Raw genomic sequence first — 13,031 nt, forward strand, 5'->3', positions numbered from 1 at the left:
TTGAGCTGTTCACTCCATGGCAGTTGGGAAACGGGAAGATGGAAGGTGGAGGGCCAGGCGTGACTTTCAAAGGCCTGCCCCAGCAACCTACTGGAGGTCTTGCTACCTAAAGTTTCCAGACTTTCCCAAATTAGTATCACTACCCAGGGACCAAGCCTGCAGTATGTGAGCTCTCTGGGGGGACACACTTGATAGCCAAACCTGGGCCTAAGATAACATGAAGCATTTCTTTTTCCTGCTTTTGTTGAATTGAAGATAACTAGAAAATATGGCAGGGTCAGCTTGTCTCACAAGGAGGAGATGGGCAAAGAGAGAAGCAATAGCAACAGTTGTGAAGTCTGCCCCAGAATTGAACCACTGGAAGAACCAGTGCTTTTAACCACTGAGCCAGCTCTCTAGCCTGGAGTTTCCCTTTTAAACAGACTGTCTTCCTCTGCAACCCATTCTAGCTTTAACTTACAATTCTTTGTCTTTGGTCGACTGAGCAGTAGCTGTGATTACAAGTGTGTGTCACGAAGCCTGGCCACATAGAACTGTTTTACTTTGTTAGAAAGCTCACTCTAGTTTAAGTAGTAAGGAAGTGAACTGGTTTATGTAAGTAAGTTATAGGATAGAGACCCACTTTCAAGTCTGGCTAGACTGCCGTGACGTACCCAGAAAATCCAGTTTGTCTCTTTGTCTTTCACGTCTACAGGGTATCTGTTCCAGGGTCACCCCCTCCCCTCTGGTGTCACTAACCTCAGTCTCACCTCCTCATAGTTCCTAAGGAGAGCTGTAGCACAAATTCTAATTGGTCAGATATAGGGGTAAATGCTGAAAGATCAGAGAAACAGAGCAGCCAGCCATTAGTTCTTACCTTTACTGAATCCTCAGACCAAAGGGGACAAGATTCTGTTTCCACGAATCCTCAGACTGAATACCTGATCCTGTCTCTAGGAATCCTCCTGTCTCTTCCTGCACTATATTCCTCTCTCTGCCTAGCCATATTACTTCTGTCTCCATCTCCCAAGTACTGGGATTAAAGGTGTGTGCCACCACTGCCTGGCCTCTATGGCTAACTAGTGGCTTAGCTCTGCACTCTGATTTTCAGGCAAGCTTTATTTGTTACAGCACAAACAAAATATCACCACAGACACTGGTTCCTAATGGCTCTATCTGAGTCCCAGGCTTCACTTAGATTGGGGTCACTGCCCATTGCTGTTCTGCAGACTAGCTGGGAGGGTGAGGCCACGTTTTCTAGCCTGTCATGAATTCGCTTTGCCATCACCCACTGTTACTAGAGAAGCATGGAGCACTGTCTGAACTAGACTGAGAAGAGGCCGTGGCTCTTCTCATGTTCAGGCACCTTACTGCAAGAAGGGACTCAAATACCAGGTGTCTGAAATTCCCCCAAACCCCATAAATGTCCATTCAGCCCGTTCTCAGCAGTGAGGTTCTGCACCCCGAAACAATGCTTCAGAAGGATGATTTCTAGCAAGCCTGTCTTTGAGCTTGTTCTTTGGTTACAGGATTTATATCAAATTCAACCCTAAATATACTGTTCAGTTCAGCTATCTTGTGGTTCACAACAAAATTTTTTGAAAAAGTTGATTTACATTCTAGTTGAACCAACTGACTTCCATTTCATGAGAGATCCTGAACCTGTCAGTTGAGAGGACTGACCTAGAGCACAGCTTTGTCCAACAGGCATAGATAAGCTGCTCAATTCATATCTGCTAGAAAAAGCATCCCCATACACATATGCCCATTGGGAGTGGGAGGACAATGAGTAGGAGACATTTGTTAATTGTTTTTTAGTGACAGAATCCAACCAAACATCTTTTCAGTTCTTTGTTTTTACATTGCGGTGTAGCCATTCATAGGTGGATAAACACCAGGCACTCAGACAGTTTGTGTTGGATGAAAACCAGTCCTCACTATTCTGGTGCCAAACTGTCAGTTAATGTTCGCTTGAAGAATTGGGGGCTAGTGCAGTTAAAATCCGTGGGTGTATTGATATAAGAAACACCTTTGAGTAGCTGTGCTTCAGAAAGGCCTCCTTGATCTGACAAAGCCTTGAAGCTCTGTGATGTACAGCACCTGGGAGTAGAGCAAGCTTCTCTGTGCCTTGTGGGGAGTTTTTGTGGGTTCCCACATCACATTTACAATTGACATGTAGAGGTTAGAAGCATTTCTACGTTCGCTGTTGTCATTGTTACTTGTTTTTTGTTTTTGTTTTGCTTTTTTTTTTTTTTTTGGAGGCATGAATTCATTTGTCCCTGGCTGTCCTAAAACTGTGTAGCTGAGGATGACTTTGAACTTGTAATTCTCCTGCCAACTCCTCCTGAGTCTGGGATGACAGACATGTGCTGGCTTGGCTGGCTTATGCTGTTCTGGGATTGATACAGGGGTTCTTTAGCCCTAAGCAAATTGTGGAGTTGAGTTGACTTTTGGTTCACAGCAGGTCTTGGGGGAGCAGATCATTGACTCACATTTTAGTGTAGTACTAGGCAAGCACTCCACCAACCCAGCTACACTCCAGACCGTGGGAGGATTATTTTATAGTTATTCAGCAGGTAGGCATTTGAGACCACTGAGTTCTTAAAGACACAGACGACATGGTTTCTGACCCTGAGGAAATTAAAGGGGTGTGGGCCAAAGAGAGACACATGTTCCCAGAGGAACAACTGCTGTGAGTGTGCATTGTGGAGATGTGTCAGGCATTCCTGTTGCCGAGCTTGATGATATATGGATTTATGTTGGACTTACTGTCTTTTTTTGCACGAGATGATTCAGGCCTGCATGTCAGCTTTTTTACAGTGGATGAGGTCACAGTGATGGTGGCTCTCATGCCCTGAAAGCAGTCTTTGGGCAGTGCAACTCTGATGGGCAATTATTACTGTCATTGTAATTCCTGGCCAAAGTCTCAGCAAGACAGAATTGCCTCAAAGCCTGAGTGCCAAGGGATAAGGACAGATGTTTACTTTAGATTTCTCTGTAAATAGTGGCTGGTGTTGGCTGCCTGGTTAGAGCATGCTGAATATTTTCCTGAGGAGGTAAGGCTAGGGTGAACAGCTAGAGCGACCACAAATGCAGAGACTACTAAATAGGACTGGATTGGTTTCTATCTCTCTTTCCTTCCTTTCTCCTTCCTCTTTTCCTCCTTTCTCTCTTTTCTTCCCCATTCCCTCCTTCCTTTTCCCTTTTTGGTGGCAAGGTGTCATGTAGCCTGGGCTGGCATGGAACTCCACTGTGTGGTGGAGGATTGACGGTCTCTATCTCCAGAGTGCTGCAAGTACAGGCATGTATCACACCTGGCCTCTGGGTTGGTTTTTGTGTTTTGCCCAAATCTTTGAACTTGGTCCTTCTAATTGTTTGTCGAGGTTTCTGGCTTCTGTAAGCATAGTTGTCACTCAGCCATGTCATAAGTGGACAGGAGGTGGAAATACCACTGGAGAAAAACATGGTTAATTAAACCATAGTGAGCAAGTTACTTATTGAGCAGAATGGCATCTGTGGTCCCCTTTCATTGTTTGTCTCCACATAAAGGAGTTTGTATCCACAAAGGTAAAACATGTGTCATCTAGAATGAAGACTGCCCCAGCATGTTTCCATTAGAGATGGCCCTCATGCCTCTTCCTTCTTCACTTTTCCTCTTTCCCACCCTTCTTTCTTTGGTACCAATGATGAACCCAGGACTTGGCATGTGCTAAGCAAGTACTCTACCTCTAAGCTATATACCCAGTTCTTTCTTTAAAAAAAATAGTAATTTTATTCTTAAGATTTTCATAAATGTATACAAGATATTTTGGCCATATTTACTCTATTCCTCTGAATCCTCCTAGACCCAAACTCTAAGCCCCTCCAGATTCATGTCTTTTTAAATTTAATTTTCCTTTTTTTTTTTTTAATTCACCAAGGGGTTGGAGAGTTAGCTCAGTTGTTAAGCATATTGGCTGCTCTTCCAGAGCTCATAGGTTTGATTTCCTGCATCCATGTGATGGATGGCTCATAGCTATCTATAACTCTTCTTCTTGGGAAATCTGATGCCCTCTTCTGACCTCAGGCACTAGACACACAGATGGTACATAGACATACATGTAGGTAAAACATCTACACATGTGAAATTAAAAAAAAAAAATGACCTGCCAAGTCATTCAGTGTGTGCTGCTCATGTGCTCATGGGTGTTGGCTATTCATGAGGCTGTGGTTGGTCCCCCAGAGTCCATATCCTACTAGAAGCTATCTGCTATTGATAGTGCCTCAGCTACGGGTGAGGCACTCTGTGCTGCAGGGTTGGGTGTCTTATCTTGTGTTGTCAGCCGCAGCTGCTGTGGGGTCATGAGTGCAGTGGTCCTGTCATATCCAGAAGATACCCTTTGATCCAGTCTTCACTGGCCTCTGGCTCCTTCTTCAGTGATGGTCCCTGAGTTTTGTGCAGAGATGAGAGAGAGGTCCCATGTGTGGATGAACACTCCATAGACACTTGTTCTCTGCAGGCACCAGGTACACACTTGTCCACAGATATATAGGTAGGGAAAACATCCATAAATGTTAAGTATAATTTGTAAACAGGAAAATGCAGATATTAACTCCTGGTAACACTCCTTCATTTCCATCAGGATGACTGTGATCAAACCACAGGTGCTGGTAAGGACGTGGTGAAATCTGGATGCTTCCGCAGTCCTGTCAGAAACTGGAAATAAATAGTATGGCTGATGTGGAAAACAGTGTGGTATCCATGAAAAAAAAAAAACCTAAAAATTGCCAGGTATACTGGCTCATACCTGTAAATTCTAGCATCCAGGAGGCCGAGGCAGGAGGATTGCCAAGAATTTAAAGCCATTCTGGGCTTTAGTAAATTACATAGTGAATTGCAAGCTAGCCTAGGCTATAGTGTAAGATGCAGTCTTAAAAAACAAGCATCTCAAGGTTGCTTTCTGCAAAGAGGGCTTGCCTGAGTGCAGTTATTTTGTATAATACATTAAGGATATATCTGCATATTTAAAAAAATCACCCAAAGAAAGAAACAGGACTGCCATTGTTTTACAGAAATTAAGAAGCTAACTCAGGCAGCTAGTGACGTGACTCAGCAGGTAAACATGCCTGTTGATAAGCCTGAGGACCTGAGTTCAATCCCTGGGACCCACTTGGTGGAGAGAATTGACTCCTCTAGGTTGTCCCTTGATCTCTACATGTATCCCATGTGTCCACACTCAACTACTCCCTACATACACGGAAATAACTAAAATGTAATAATACTAATAAAAAAGAAGCTAATCCATGGGCTGTACTTGACTGAGGGTCATGCATACCTGTGTAGATTGACCGAAGGCCATGCCTGTGGGCAGGACCAGGGTTTTCTGTGGAAAATTTTCTGTATTTGAAGGCCCTAGAACCTTTAGGAAGTGGGGGTGGGCCTTAGAGGGTTAGTAAGCTGGCTCCACTTTCTTGACTGGTCTGAATGAGAATGGTCCCTATAGGCTCACATATTTGAATGATTAGTCTCCAGCTGGTGGAACTGTTTGGGAAGGACTAAGAGATGTGACCTAGCTAGAGGAAGTGTGTTACTGGGGTGGGTGGCCTTTGGGGTTTCAAAAGCCCATGCCATTCCCAGTCAGCTCTCTCTGCCTCATGGTTGTTGCCTGAATATGTGAGCTTTCAGCTGCTGCTCCAGCACCATGCCTGCCTGCCTGCTGCCAGGCTCCCTGCCATGGTGGTCATGACTCTAACCCTCTGAAACTGTAAGCAAGCCCTCTTTATAAGTTGCTGTGGTCATGGTGTCTTATCATGGCAATAGAACAGTAACTAAGACACTGACTACAGAGGTAGTATGACCATCTGCATCATGCTTATGGTGCCACATGCCTTTCTTCCCTGTCAGTCATGCTGGGTGGGATCCCATCAAACTGTGAGCCAGAATAGACCCTTGCCGTTTTAGTCAGGTGTTTGGTCACAGTAATGGGGAAATAATGAATACAGCAGGTGTTCCCAAAGAACCAGTCCCCAGGAAGCCCCTTGAACCAATGTCTCATAGTTTAGAGTGAGGCTTTTGCAGTCAGAGACCAAGGAAAGATCAATAAAGCAGCTGATGTCTTAACATTAACATCATCTGCATATAGACTTTGGAAAATGCTTAAGAAAAAATGCAAAGTAAAGAGTTGCTGGTTATGAGTGCACTGGGTGTGGAGTTGCATGGTTGTAATCCCAGCACTTAGGAGTTGCTGCTTATGAGTGCACTGGTGCTTAAGACTGTGGGAGAGGGGCCTGGACATACACCCACCCAAATGAACATTTCAAGGGCTAGAGAGACAGCTCAATGGTTAAGAGCACTTGCTGCTCTTGCAGGACCCAGGTTCAGTTCTTAGCACCCACACTATGGCTTCCACTATCTCTAACTCCAGTTCCAGTTAATCTGATGCCCTCTTCTGGCCTCCATTGGCATTGCATGCACATGGCACACAAACACTCACATGGAGAAAGAACTCAGAGTAAGTAAACCCTGGAGGAAAAATGAAGAACACTTCAGCAAAAGAGTCTTTGCTGGAGAGACTGAATGCTGCATGCTCCCACACATCCTATTTTTAGACAAAAGTCAAGTAGCTGAAAGATGGGAGAAGGTGTTTTCATGCTTGTTATTCTGTTTGCTTTCAGGCTGTTCCTGTGTTTTTCATTTTGCATAATGTAGCTGAAGTTCTCATCTGCGGGTACCAGAAGTGTGTCAGGAAAGAGGTAAATGATCAAGCAAAATGCTAGTTTCACAGCTCTTCCTTTAAGTGTCAAAGATCTGCTTTTCAAAGTCAATGGCCTGTCCTGGATAGGATTACTATGGCTTAGATGAAACACCAAAAACAGCTTGAGGAAGAAAGGGTTTATTTCACTCACATTACATTCAACACTTCATCTCAAAAGTAGTGAGGGGTAGGAATCTGGAGGCAGAAGCTGATGCAGAAACCACGCAGGGGAACTGCCCACTGGCTTGCCTCCCTGGCTTGCCCAGCCTGCTTTCTTATAGAACCCGGGACCTCCAGTCCAGGGATGGCTCCACCCACAGTGGACTGGACCCTCCCCCATCAATCACTAATTAGGAAAATGCCCTATGGGCTCGCTTGCAGCTGGATCTTTTGGAGGCCTTTTCTCAATTGAGGTCCCTCTTTTCAGATGACTAGCTTGGGTTAAGTTGACATAAAATCAGCCAGCACACAGTCCAAGTGGATGTCCTTTTCTCCCACCAGTTCCAGTCAAGACTGCCTGGCAGTGGTCACTGGTTCAGGCTTACTTGATGATGGGAAATGCAACTGGACTCCAGGCCAGGGAAGAACCAGACCCTCAGCAAACAAAGAGGAATTTGCTGTGGGAAAGCATTCCCACTTGTAGCTAGTCTCAACAGCACAAGGGAGCATACAGCTGAGATTCATACAGGGTACTGGCCCTTTGTGCACTCTGGGGAGACTGGCTTTTTTTTCCAGTGCTTACCCTGTCTGACACAATCACTAAAGAACTAGAAAATCACCCAAGACTTTGAGCAAGTGGAGCTACATTTAGGGACAACCTTGGGGAGCATCTTCTCAAACAAAGAGATATGGGACCACAAGAAAGGTAAGTGAGTGGTAATGAAGGGAGAAACACTGGGCAGCTAGAACAACAGAGGACAAGGTGGGAGAACCAGGAAGAAGAATGAAGGAGCAATCCCACGAGTGTCTGTCTGCTGAGCCATCTCCCCTGCCTGCTGGTTCATTTTATAACCAAATAGTGGCAGTTTGAGGATTGTTTGCTGAAATGTTGACATCTGGAAGTTTTCAGCTTCCTCTTCGAGGATCTAATTCTCTCAGCACCCTAGGTTTTTTTTTTTTATTTTATTTTTTTGCCTGTTCTACAGTAACCCTGAAATAGGATTTAGGGCCATCACTTTTGGGGCTTCCGTCTTTGAAAGGCCACACTAATGATACTCAACTCATGGATCTTAGGGAGGACACAATAGCAAGGGTTAAGTGCTTCCTGCCCTTGTTGGCACATAGTAGGTATCCTGTGATTATTTGCGATAACAGTGGTGGCTTTAATCTGGTCCCTCTCTCAAGAGTTTTTTTCTGATATCTGTTCATTTGGTTTTCTATCATATTTTGATTGAACTTCTGAACTGCAGAGAAGCTAGCTGGCTGGCTACTTGAGACGAGACAGAGAGAGAGAGAGAGAGAGAGAGAGAGAGAGAGAGAGAGAGAGAGAGAGAGAGAGGTGACCTTGTCACAGTCAGTGTCCCTATCATCCCTAGCTGGCTTCCTTTGACTGCCCTTCCCCCAAATCAGAGCCACAGGAGGAACTTCCTTATAACCCAGGAGTAAGCCCCAGGGCTTCTGGTTAGTCACTTTCTTCTCTGAGATTCAAATTCAGCTGTTCAGCTTTTGGGGAGCCTGACTCACACCACCTACATTTTTAGCCACAAGTTTAGAGATGAGGACCTGCAATTCCCCAGAACTCTGCTTCCCAGTTGGTTAGACAAATTCTACAGATAAGGGCAGGGTAAGAATGGGGTTAAGTGAGAGAGTAACCCCAGGATTTCTCTGTCCTCCAGGAGACCCTTCTTTACTTGCAAATTAGGATCAGGCTTCTGGCTGAAATGATTAGTGACAGTAGCTAGTGAACACAAAATATTTAGAGTCTTCAACTCTATTTCATTAGTCACACAAACCAACAAACCATCTCTTTCTTTGCCCAGGCTACTTCAAATCTCTAACTCAGCATGGAGCTGAGGATGGCCTTGAAACCCTTAGGTGTGTGTGACTACTCCTAGCTAACACCACTTCTTGTCAGAGTAAACTGGGAAGCAAGCAAGTGGGTGAAAATTTCAGTCATTTAAAAAACCCTCTGGCTGGGGACATAGCTCAGCTGGTAATGTCCTTACTGAGCTTGTGTGAAGCCCTGGGTATGATGGCTTGTGTTTATTATAATCCCAGCACTTGTCAAGTGGATCAGAAGTTCAAGGTTATGCTTGGCTATATAGGGATATATGAGACCCTGTCTCAAACAAAGCCCAAACAACCTTTCCACAGTAAGTGCAGTGAGATATAAGTAGCTTTAGAAAATGCAAAGAAAAAAAAAAAAACTCCAGAAGAACCTGCTTCTATTTTGAAACAGAAGTTTTATTTGCATATATATAATGTACTGACACACACAGCCTTTTCATTTGACAAGTCTCAAGACATCTCACTGCTGTTGCTGTTCCATGTTGGACGAAACATGTGTGGGCCAGTTCCTGTTTGCTCACTTGTAGGTGTTTTTTTTTTTTTTTTTTTTTCCAGTTTGTCATTAAAATCTTCCCTGAGATGAAGATTTCTGGGTTTCTGATTGTGTTGTGTTGATTTTTTTTTTTTAGTCAGGGCCTACTTTGTAGCTCTGACTAGTCTGGAACTCAGTATGTAGGTAGACTAATGCTGGGCTTGGACCACAGAGATCTTCCTGCCTCTGCCTCCTAAGCACCTGACCTTGAACTCCTGATCCTTGTGCTCCTGCCTCCACAGTTCCGGGACTCCAGGTCTGTACCGACACACCTGGTACCCTTGAGACAAGGCTCAGTCTGTAGCCCAGGCTGGCCTGGGACCTGAAATTCCACCCGTGCCACCTCCTTGATGTGGGATATGTCCTTACTGTAACTTGCGTCTGAGACCTACATCTGAGAACCTGAAAGGATGTATTCCCATGAAGAACACAGTTGTTCCCTTCCTCAGGCTCTGTCAGATGTCACAGTAAGGGCTAGTGAGGTGGCTCGCTGGGTAAGGGGCTTGCCTCCGAGCTGTATAACCAAGAACCCACGTGGTGGAAGAAGAGGACTGACTGCCATAAGTTGTCCTCAGACCTGCTGATGCACACCCCCACTAATAACAAATGTCAAAAGTTATGAGAAGGTCTGGCTTTATCACGATATATAAATTGCATTTACCATTATGTGTAAATTTGTAAATTCTAGAGAGTAAAATTGACTCCCTCATGATATCATTCCCAAATTATGAGGGTTAACGTAATGTAGAATCTGCAAGCCAGTTTTTCATCATCCACAGTTAGTTCTGTGTGTTCTTTCTCTGCTGTGCCCCTCCTCCCCAGCTCATGAGGAGCCTGGCTGTAAGATAATGGTGGCTGTGGGATTATCCTCACTGCCTGGTATGCGTAGAATACTGTCACTGGTGGTTTGGTTTTCCATGTGTGTTGTTTATACTAAATAGCAAACATTCTGCCAGGCCTAAAGTTGAGATGAGGAAAGTGTACTTATGACCCTTACAGAGCTTGGTGTTAACATGTAGGCCATGATGCCCATTGGATCATATGTGGGTTGCAGCTGGGTGCAGGGGGCCAGTGACCACAGGGAAGTCTCTCTAAGGGCTAGATTTGAGTTGAGGTCCATGGGATGGGTGGGGGTTTTTAGTTGGACAAGAGGAGAAGATATGCTTCAGATCCGCAGAGGAAGCAACTGGAGGGTGGTGGCTTAAGGTCAAAGGGGCTATCAGTGAAGTACTGGCAGGCAAGGTGTGGCATTAAAGGGTCAGGTGTGGAACCAGAATGCTGAGCCCAAACCCCAAGACCTTGGACAACCTCTTCCCATAATTATACCAGACAATACAGGTAAAGCCCAGTACACACTAAGTGGTGCTTGCAGGAAATTAGATAATCCAGAGTGATTTTAGCCCTTATTGTGACTGCTTCCCCTTTTAAATGGGTTCTTTCTCACTGTGTAGTTCTGACTAGCCTTGACCTTACAGACCTCCTGTCTGTCTCCCCAGGGCTGGGGTTACAGGCCTGTGCTACCACTCTCAGCCAGAAATATGACTTTGCATATTTCTGGAGTTGCAACCCCAGACTGTGAGATATTATTGGGACTGCTTATTCTGGAGCAAACCCTTGAAAATGAGAATGCTTTACAGCAATGTCCCAGTTGTGCATGGAGTCCCAGGGGAATGGAGCTATGCAATGAGCGCGCATTGTGTTCTCACTCTGCCCCTCGGCTTCTTTAGTCCGTCTGAAAGGGTTTGAAGTTTAAAAAAATATCTGGGCATGCTAACTTACACCTGTAATCCCAGTCCTCAGGGGGCTGAGGCAGGGGGATTATTTTGAGTTCAAGGCCAGCTTGAGCTACACGGTGAGTTCTAAGCCAGCCTGAGATGCAGAGTATGTCTCATGAAAACAAAATAGGGGAGAGTGGTGGTGCCCTCCTGAATCCCAGAGCTGGAAGGTGAGTGAATTCAAGGCCTGCTGGGATACATGAGCCCTGTACCAAAACAAACAAACAAACAAACAAACAAACAAAAACACAAAAAACCCCAGAATAGATATGGTGAAAATATTAATTAAGAAAGACTGCCCATCTGGGAGGCTGAACTCTTAGGGACTGGGTAGCAGCATTGTTCAGTTTCAAGCCCTGCAGTGGTTGCTGGGTAGACATGTTATTCATAGCAAAGGTAGATGGCCCCACAACCTCTGCCCCCCATGCTTGCTTTTAGCCAGACTTGTGAGGTTTCCTCTATATTGAGCTTCTAATATAGTTTGAAAGACAGCATATTTTACAATAACCGGGTCGAAGATGCAGGTCTTATGAGCCAGGCACTCTACCCACTAGGGGGCAGTACAGCCATGCTTGCCCTGCTTCCCATGTTCAGAAAATCCCAAAGATACAAGTCATAGCTTTGTACTCAAATAGAAGCTGCTTACTAAAAGAACAGTAGCTTGATTATTTACTAACACATGAAAACTTAAGACATCCTGGAGAGCAGACCGGTGTCAGAATGCCCTGGAACTGGCTCGCTTGGAACTTACTCAGTAGTCCCATTGGCCTTGAACTCATTATTCTCCTGCTGTGGCTCTGGAGTGCTGGGGTGACAGGTTCATGTCTCTGTGCCTGGCTTCAGCCCTTCTAAGCAAAACACTGTCTGAATAGGTAGGTGTCAGAAATTATAGTTTATCCCAGATAGTAAAATGGTGCTGAAATATCCAGAATTAAGCTGTCATTCTTCCTGTCAAACAAAAATCTGTGTGACTCTGCTAAAACTCCATTCTTCTGTGCCCAAGGTTAATTTACTTAATCTGCTAAAAAGACTAAGAGTCCAGGTTAGAAGTTCTTCATTTCAAGGCATTTTAAATGCCAGGTTTATAGTCTCCCAACCTGCTATTTTTTCCTTCTCTCCACAGATGAGATAAAATGTCTCATCCCCATTTCTGTTTATTTTTTATAGACCAGAGGGTGTGTAACATTGCTAAGAGTCAGAGCTGCATGAATGAAGGGGTATTTAGGGAGACACAGGTGTAGCTGTGTGTAATGATACATGCCTGTAACAGCTACACAGGAGGCTGAGGCAGGAGGATCATTTGAGTTTAGGAGTTCAAGGGCAGTCTGGGAAACATAGCAAGACCAATCCCCTTCCCCAAATCATTAAATAAGGGATGGGATGGGAGGTGTGACTTAGAAGTGTGGACCACTTGCTACTTTTGCAGAAACCTGGGTTCTGGTCCCAAAACTCACACTGAGTAACTCCAGTTCTAGGAGATCTGATGCCCTCTTCTGGCCTCTATGGGTATCTGAATGTATGTGGTACATGTAAAGTCATACAGATACACATACACTTTAATAATAAATATTTTTTTAAAAAAATCAGTAAATAGAGGTTAGTTCCTTTTCCTGTATAAATCACATTGATTTCTCTCCATGTCCTTGGATTGGTGTGTAAGATTTAAAAATTGGCACCGCCGCTATCATCTTGTTGTTCATAAGCAAACACTGAACCTGTGGACAGAGAGCTTGACAGAGGACTACCCAAAGACTTCAGCCCAAGTCATTCTTTGGTCCAAGCAGTAGGAAGCAGCAGGAAGCATGTTGGCAGCAAGCTCTCGTTGAAAGAAAAGAAGACTTATGTGCTTATGTATTTTATGTATGTGGCAGTTTTGTTTGCATGCATGCACCCCAGAAAAGGGCATCAGATCCCATGGGACTATAGTTATAGTTATGAGCCACCATGTAGGTGCTAGGAATTGAATTCAGGACCTTTGGAAGAGCAGCCAGAGCTCTTAACTGC

At 44.7% G+C, this 13,031-nt stretch overlaps 1 protein-coding gene across 1 annotated transcript in view; it reads left to right on the plus strand.

Annotated features, from left to right (window-relative positions):
* The window catches only part of Tmem241 (transmembrane protein 241), a 112,794-nt gene that overhangs the window by 19,533 nt on the left and 80,230 nt on the right, over positions 1-13,031 (plus strand). The window contains exon 5 of the mRNA XM_027404332.1: positions 6,634-6,711. Within this exon, the coding sequence (XP_027260133.1) occupies positions 6,634-6,711 (78 nt within the window). The remainder of the gene's footprint in view (positions 1-6,633; positions 6,712-13,031) is intronic.

This window comes from Cricetulus griseus, chromosome 2 (genome assembly GCF_003668045.3).
Source record: "Cricetulus griseus strain 17A/GY chromosome 2, alternate assembly CriGri-PICRH-1.0, whole genome shotgun sequence".
Taxonomy (NCBI): domain Eukaryota; kingdom Metazoa; phylum Chordata; class Mammalia; order Rodentia; family Cricetidae; genus Cricetulus; species Cricetulus griseus.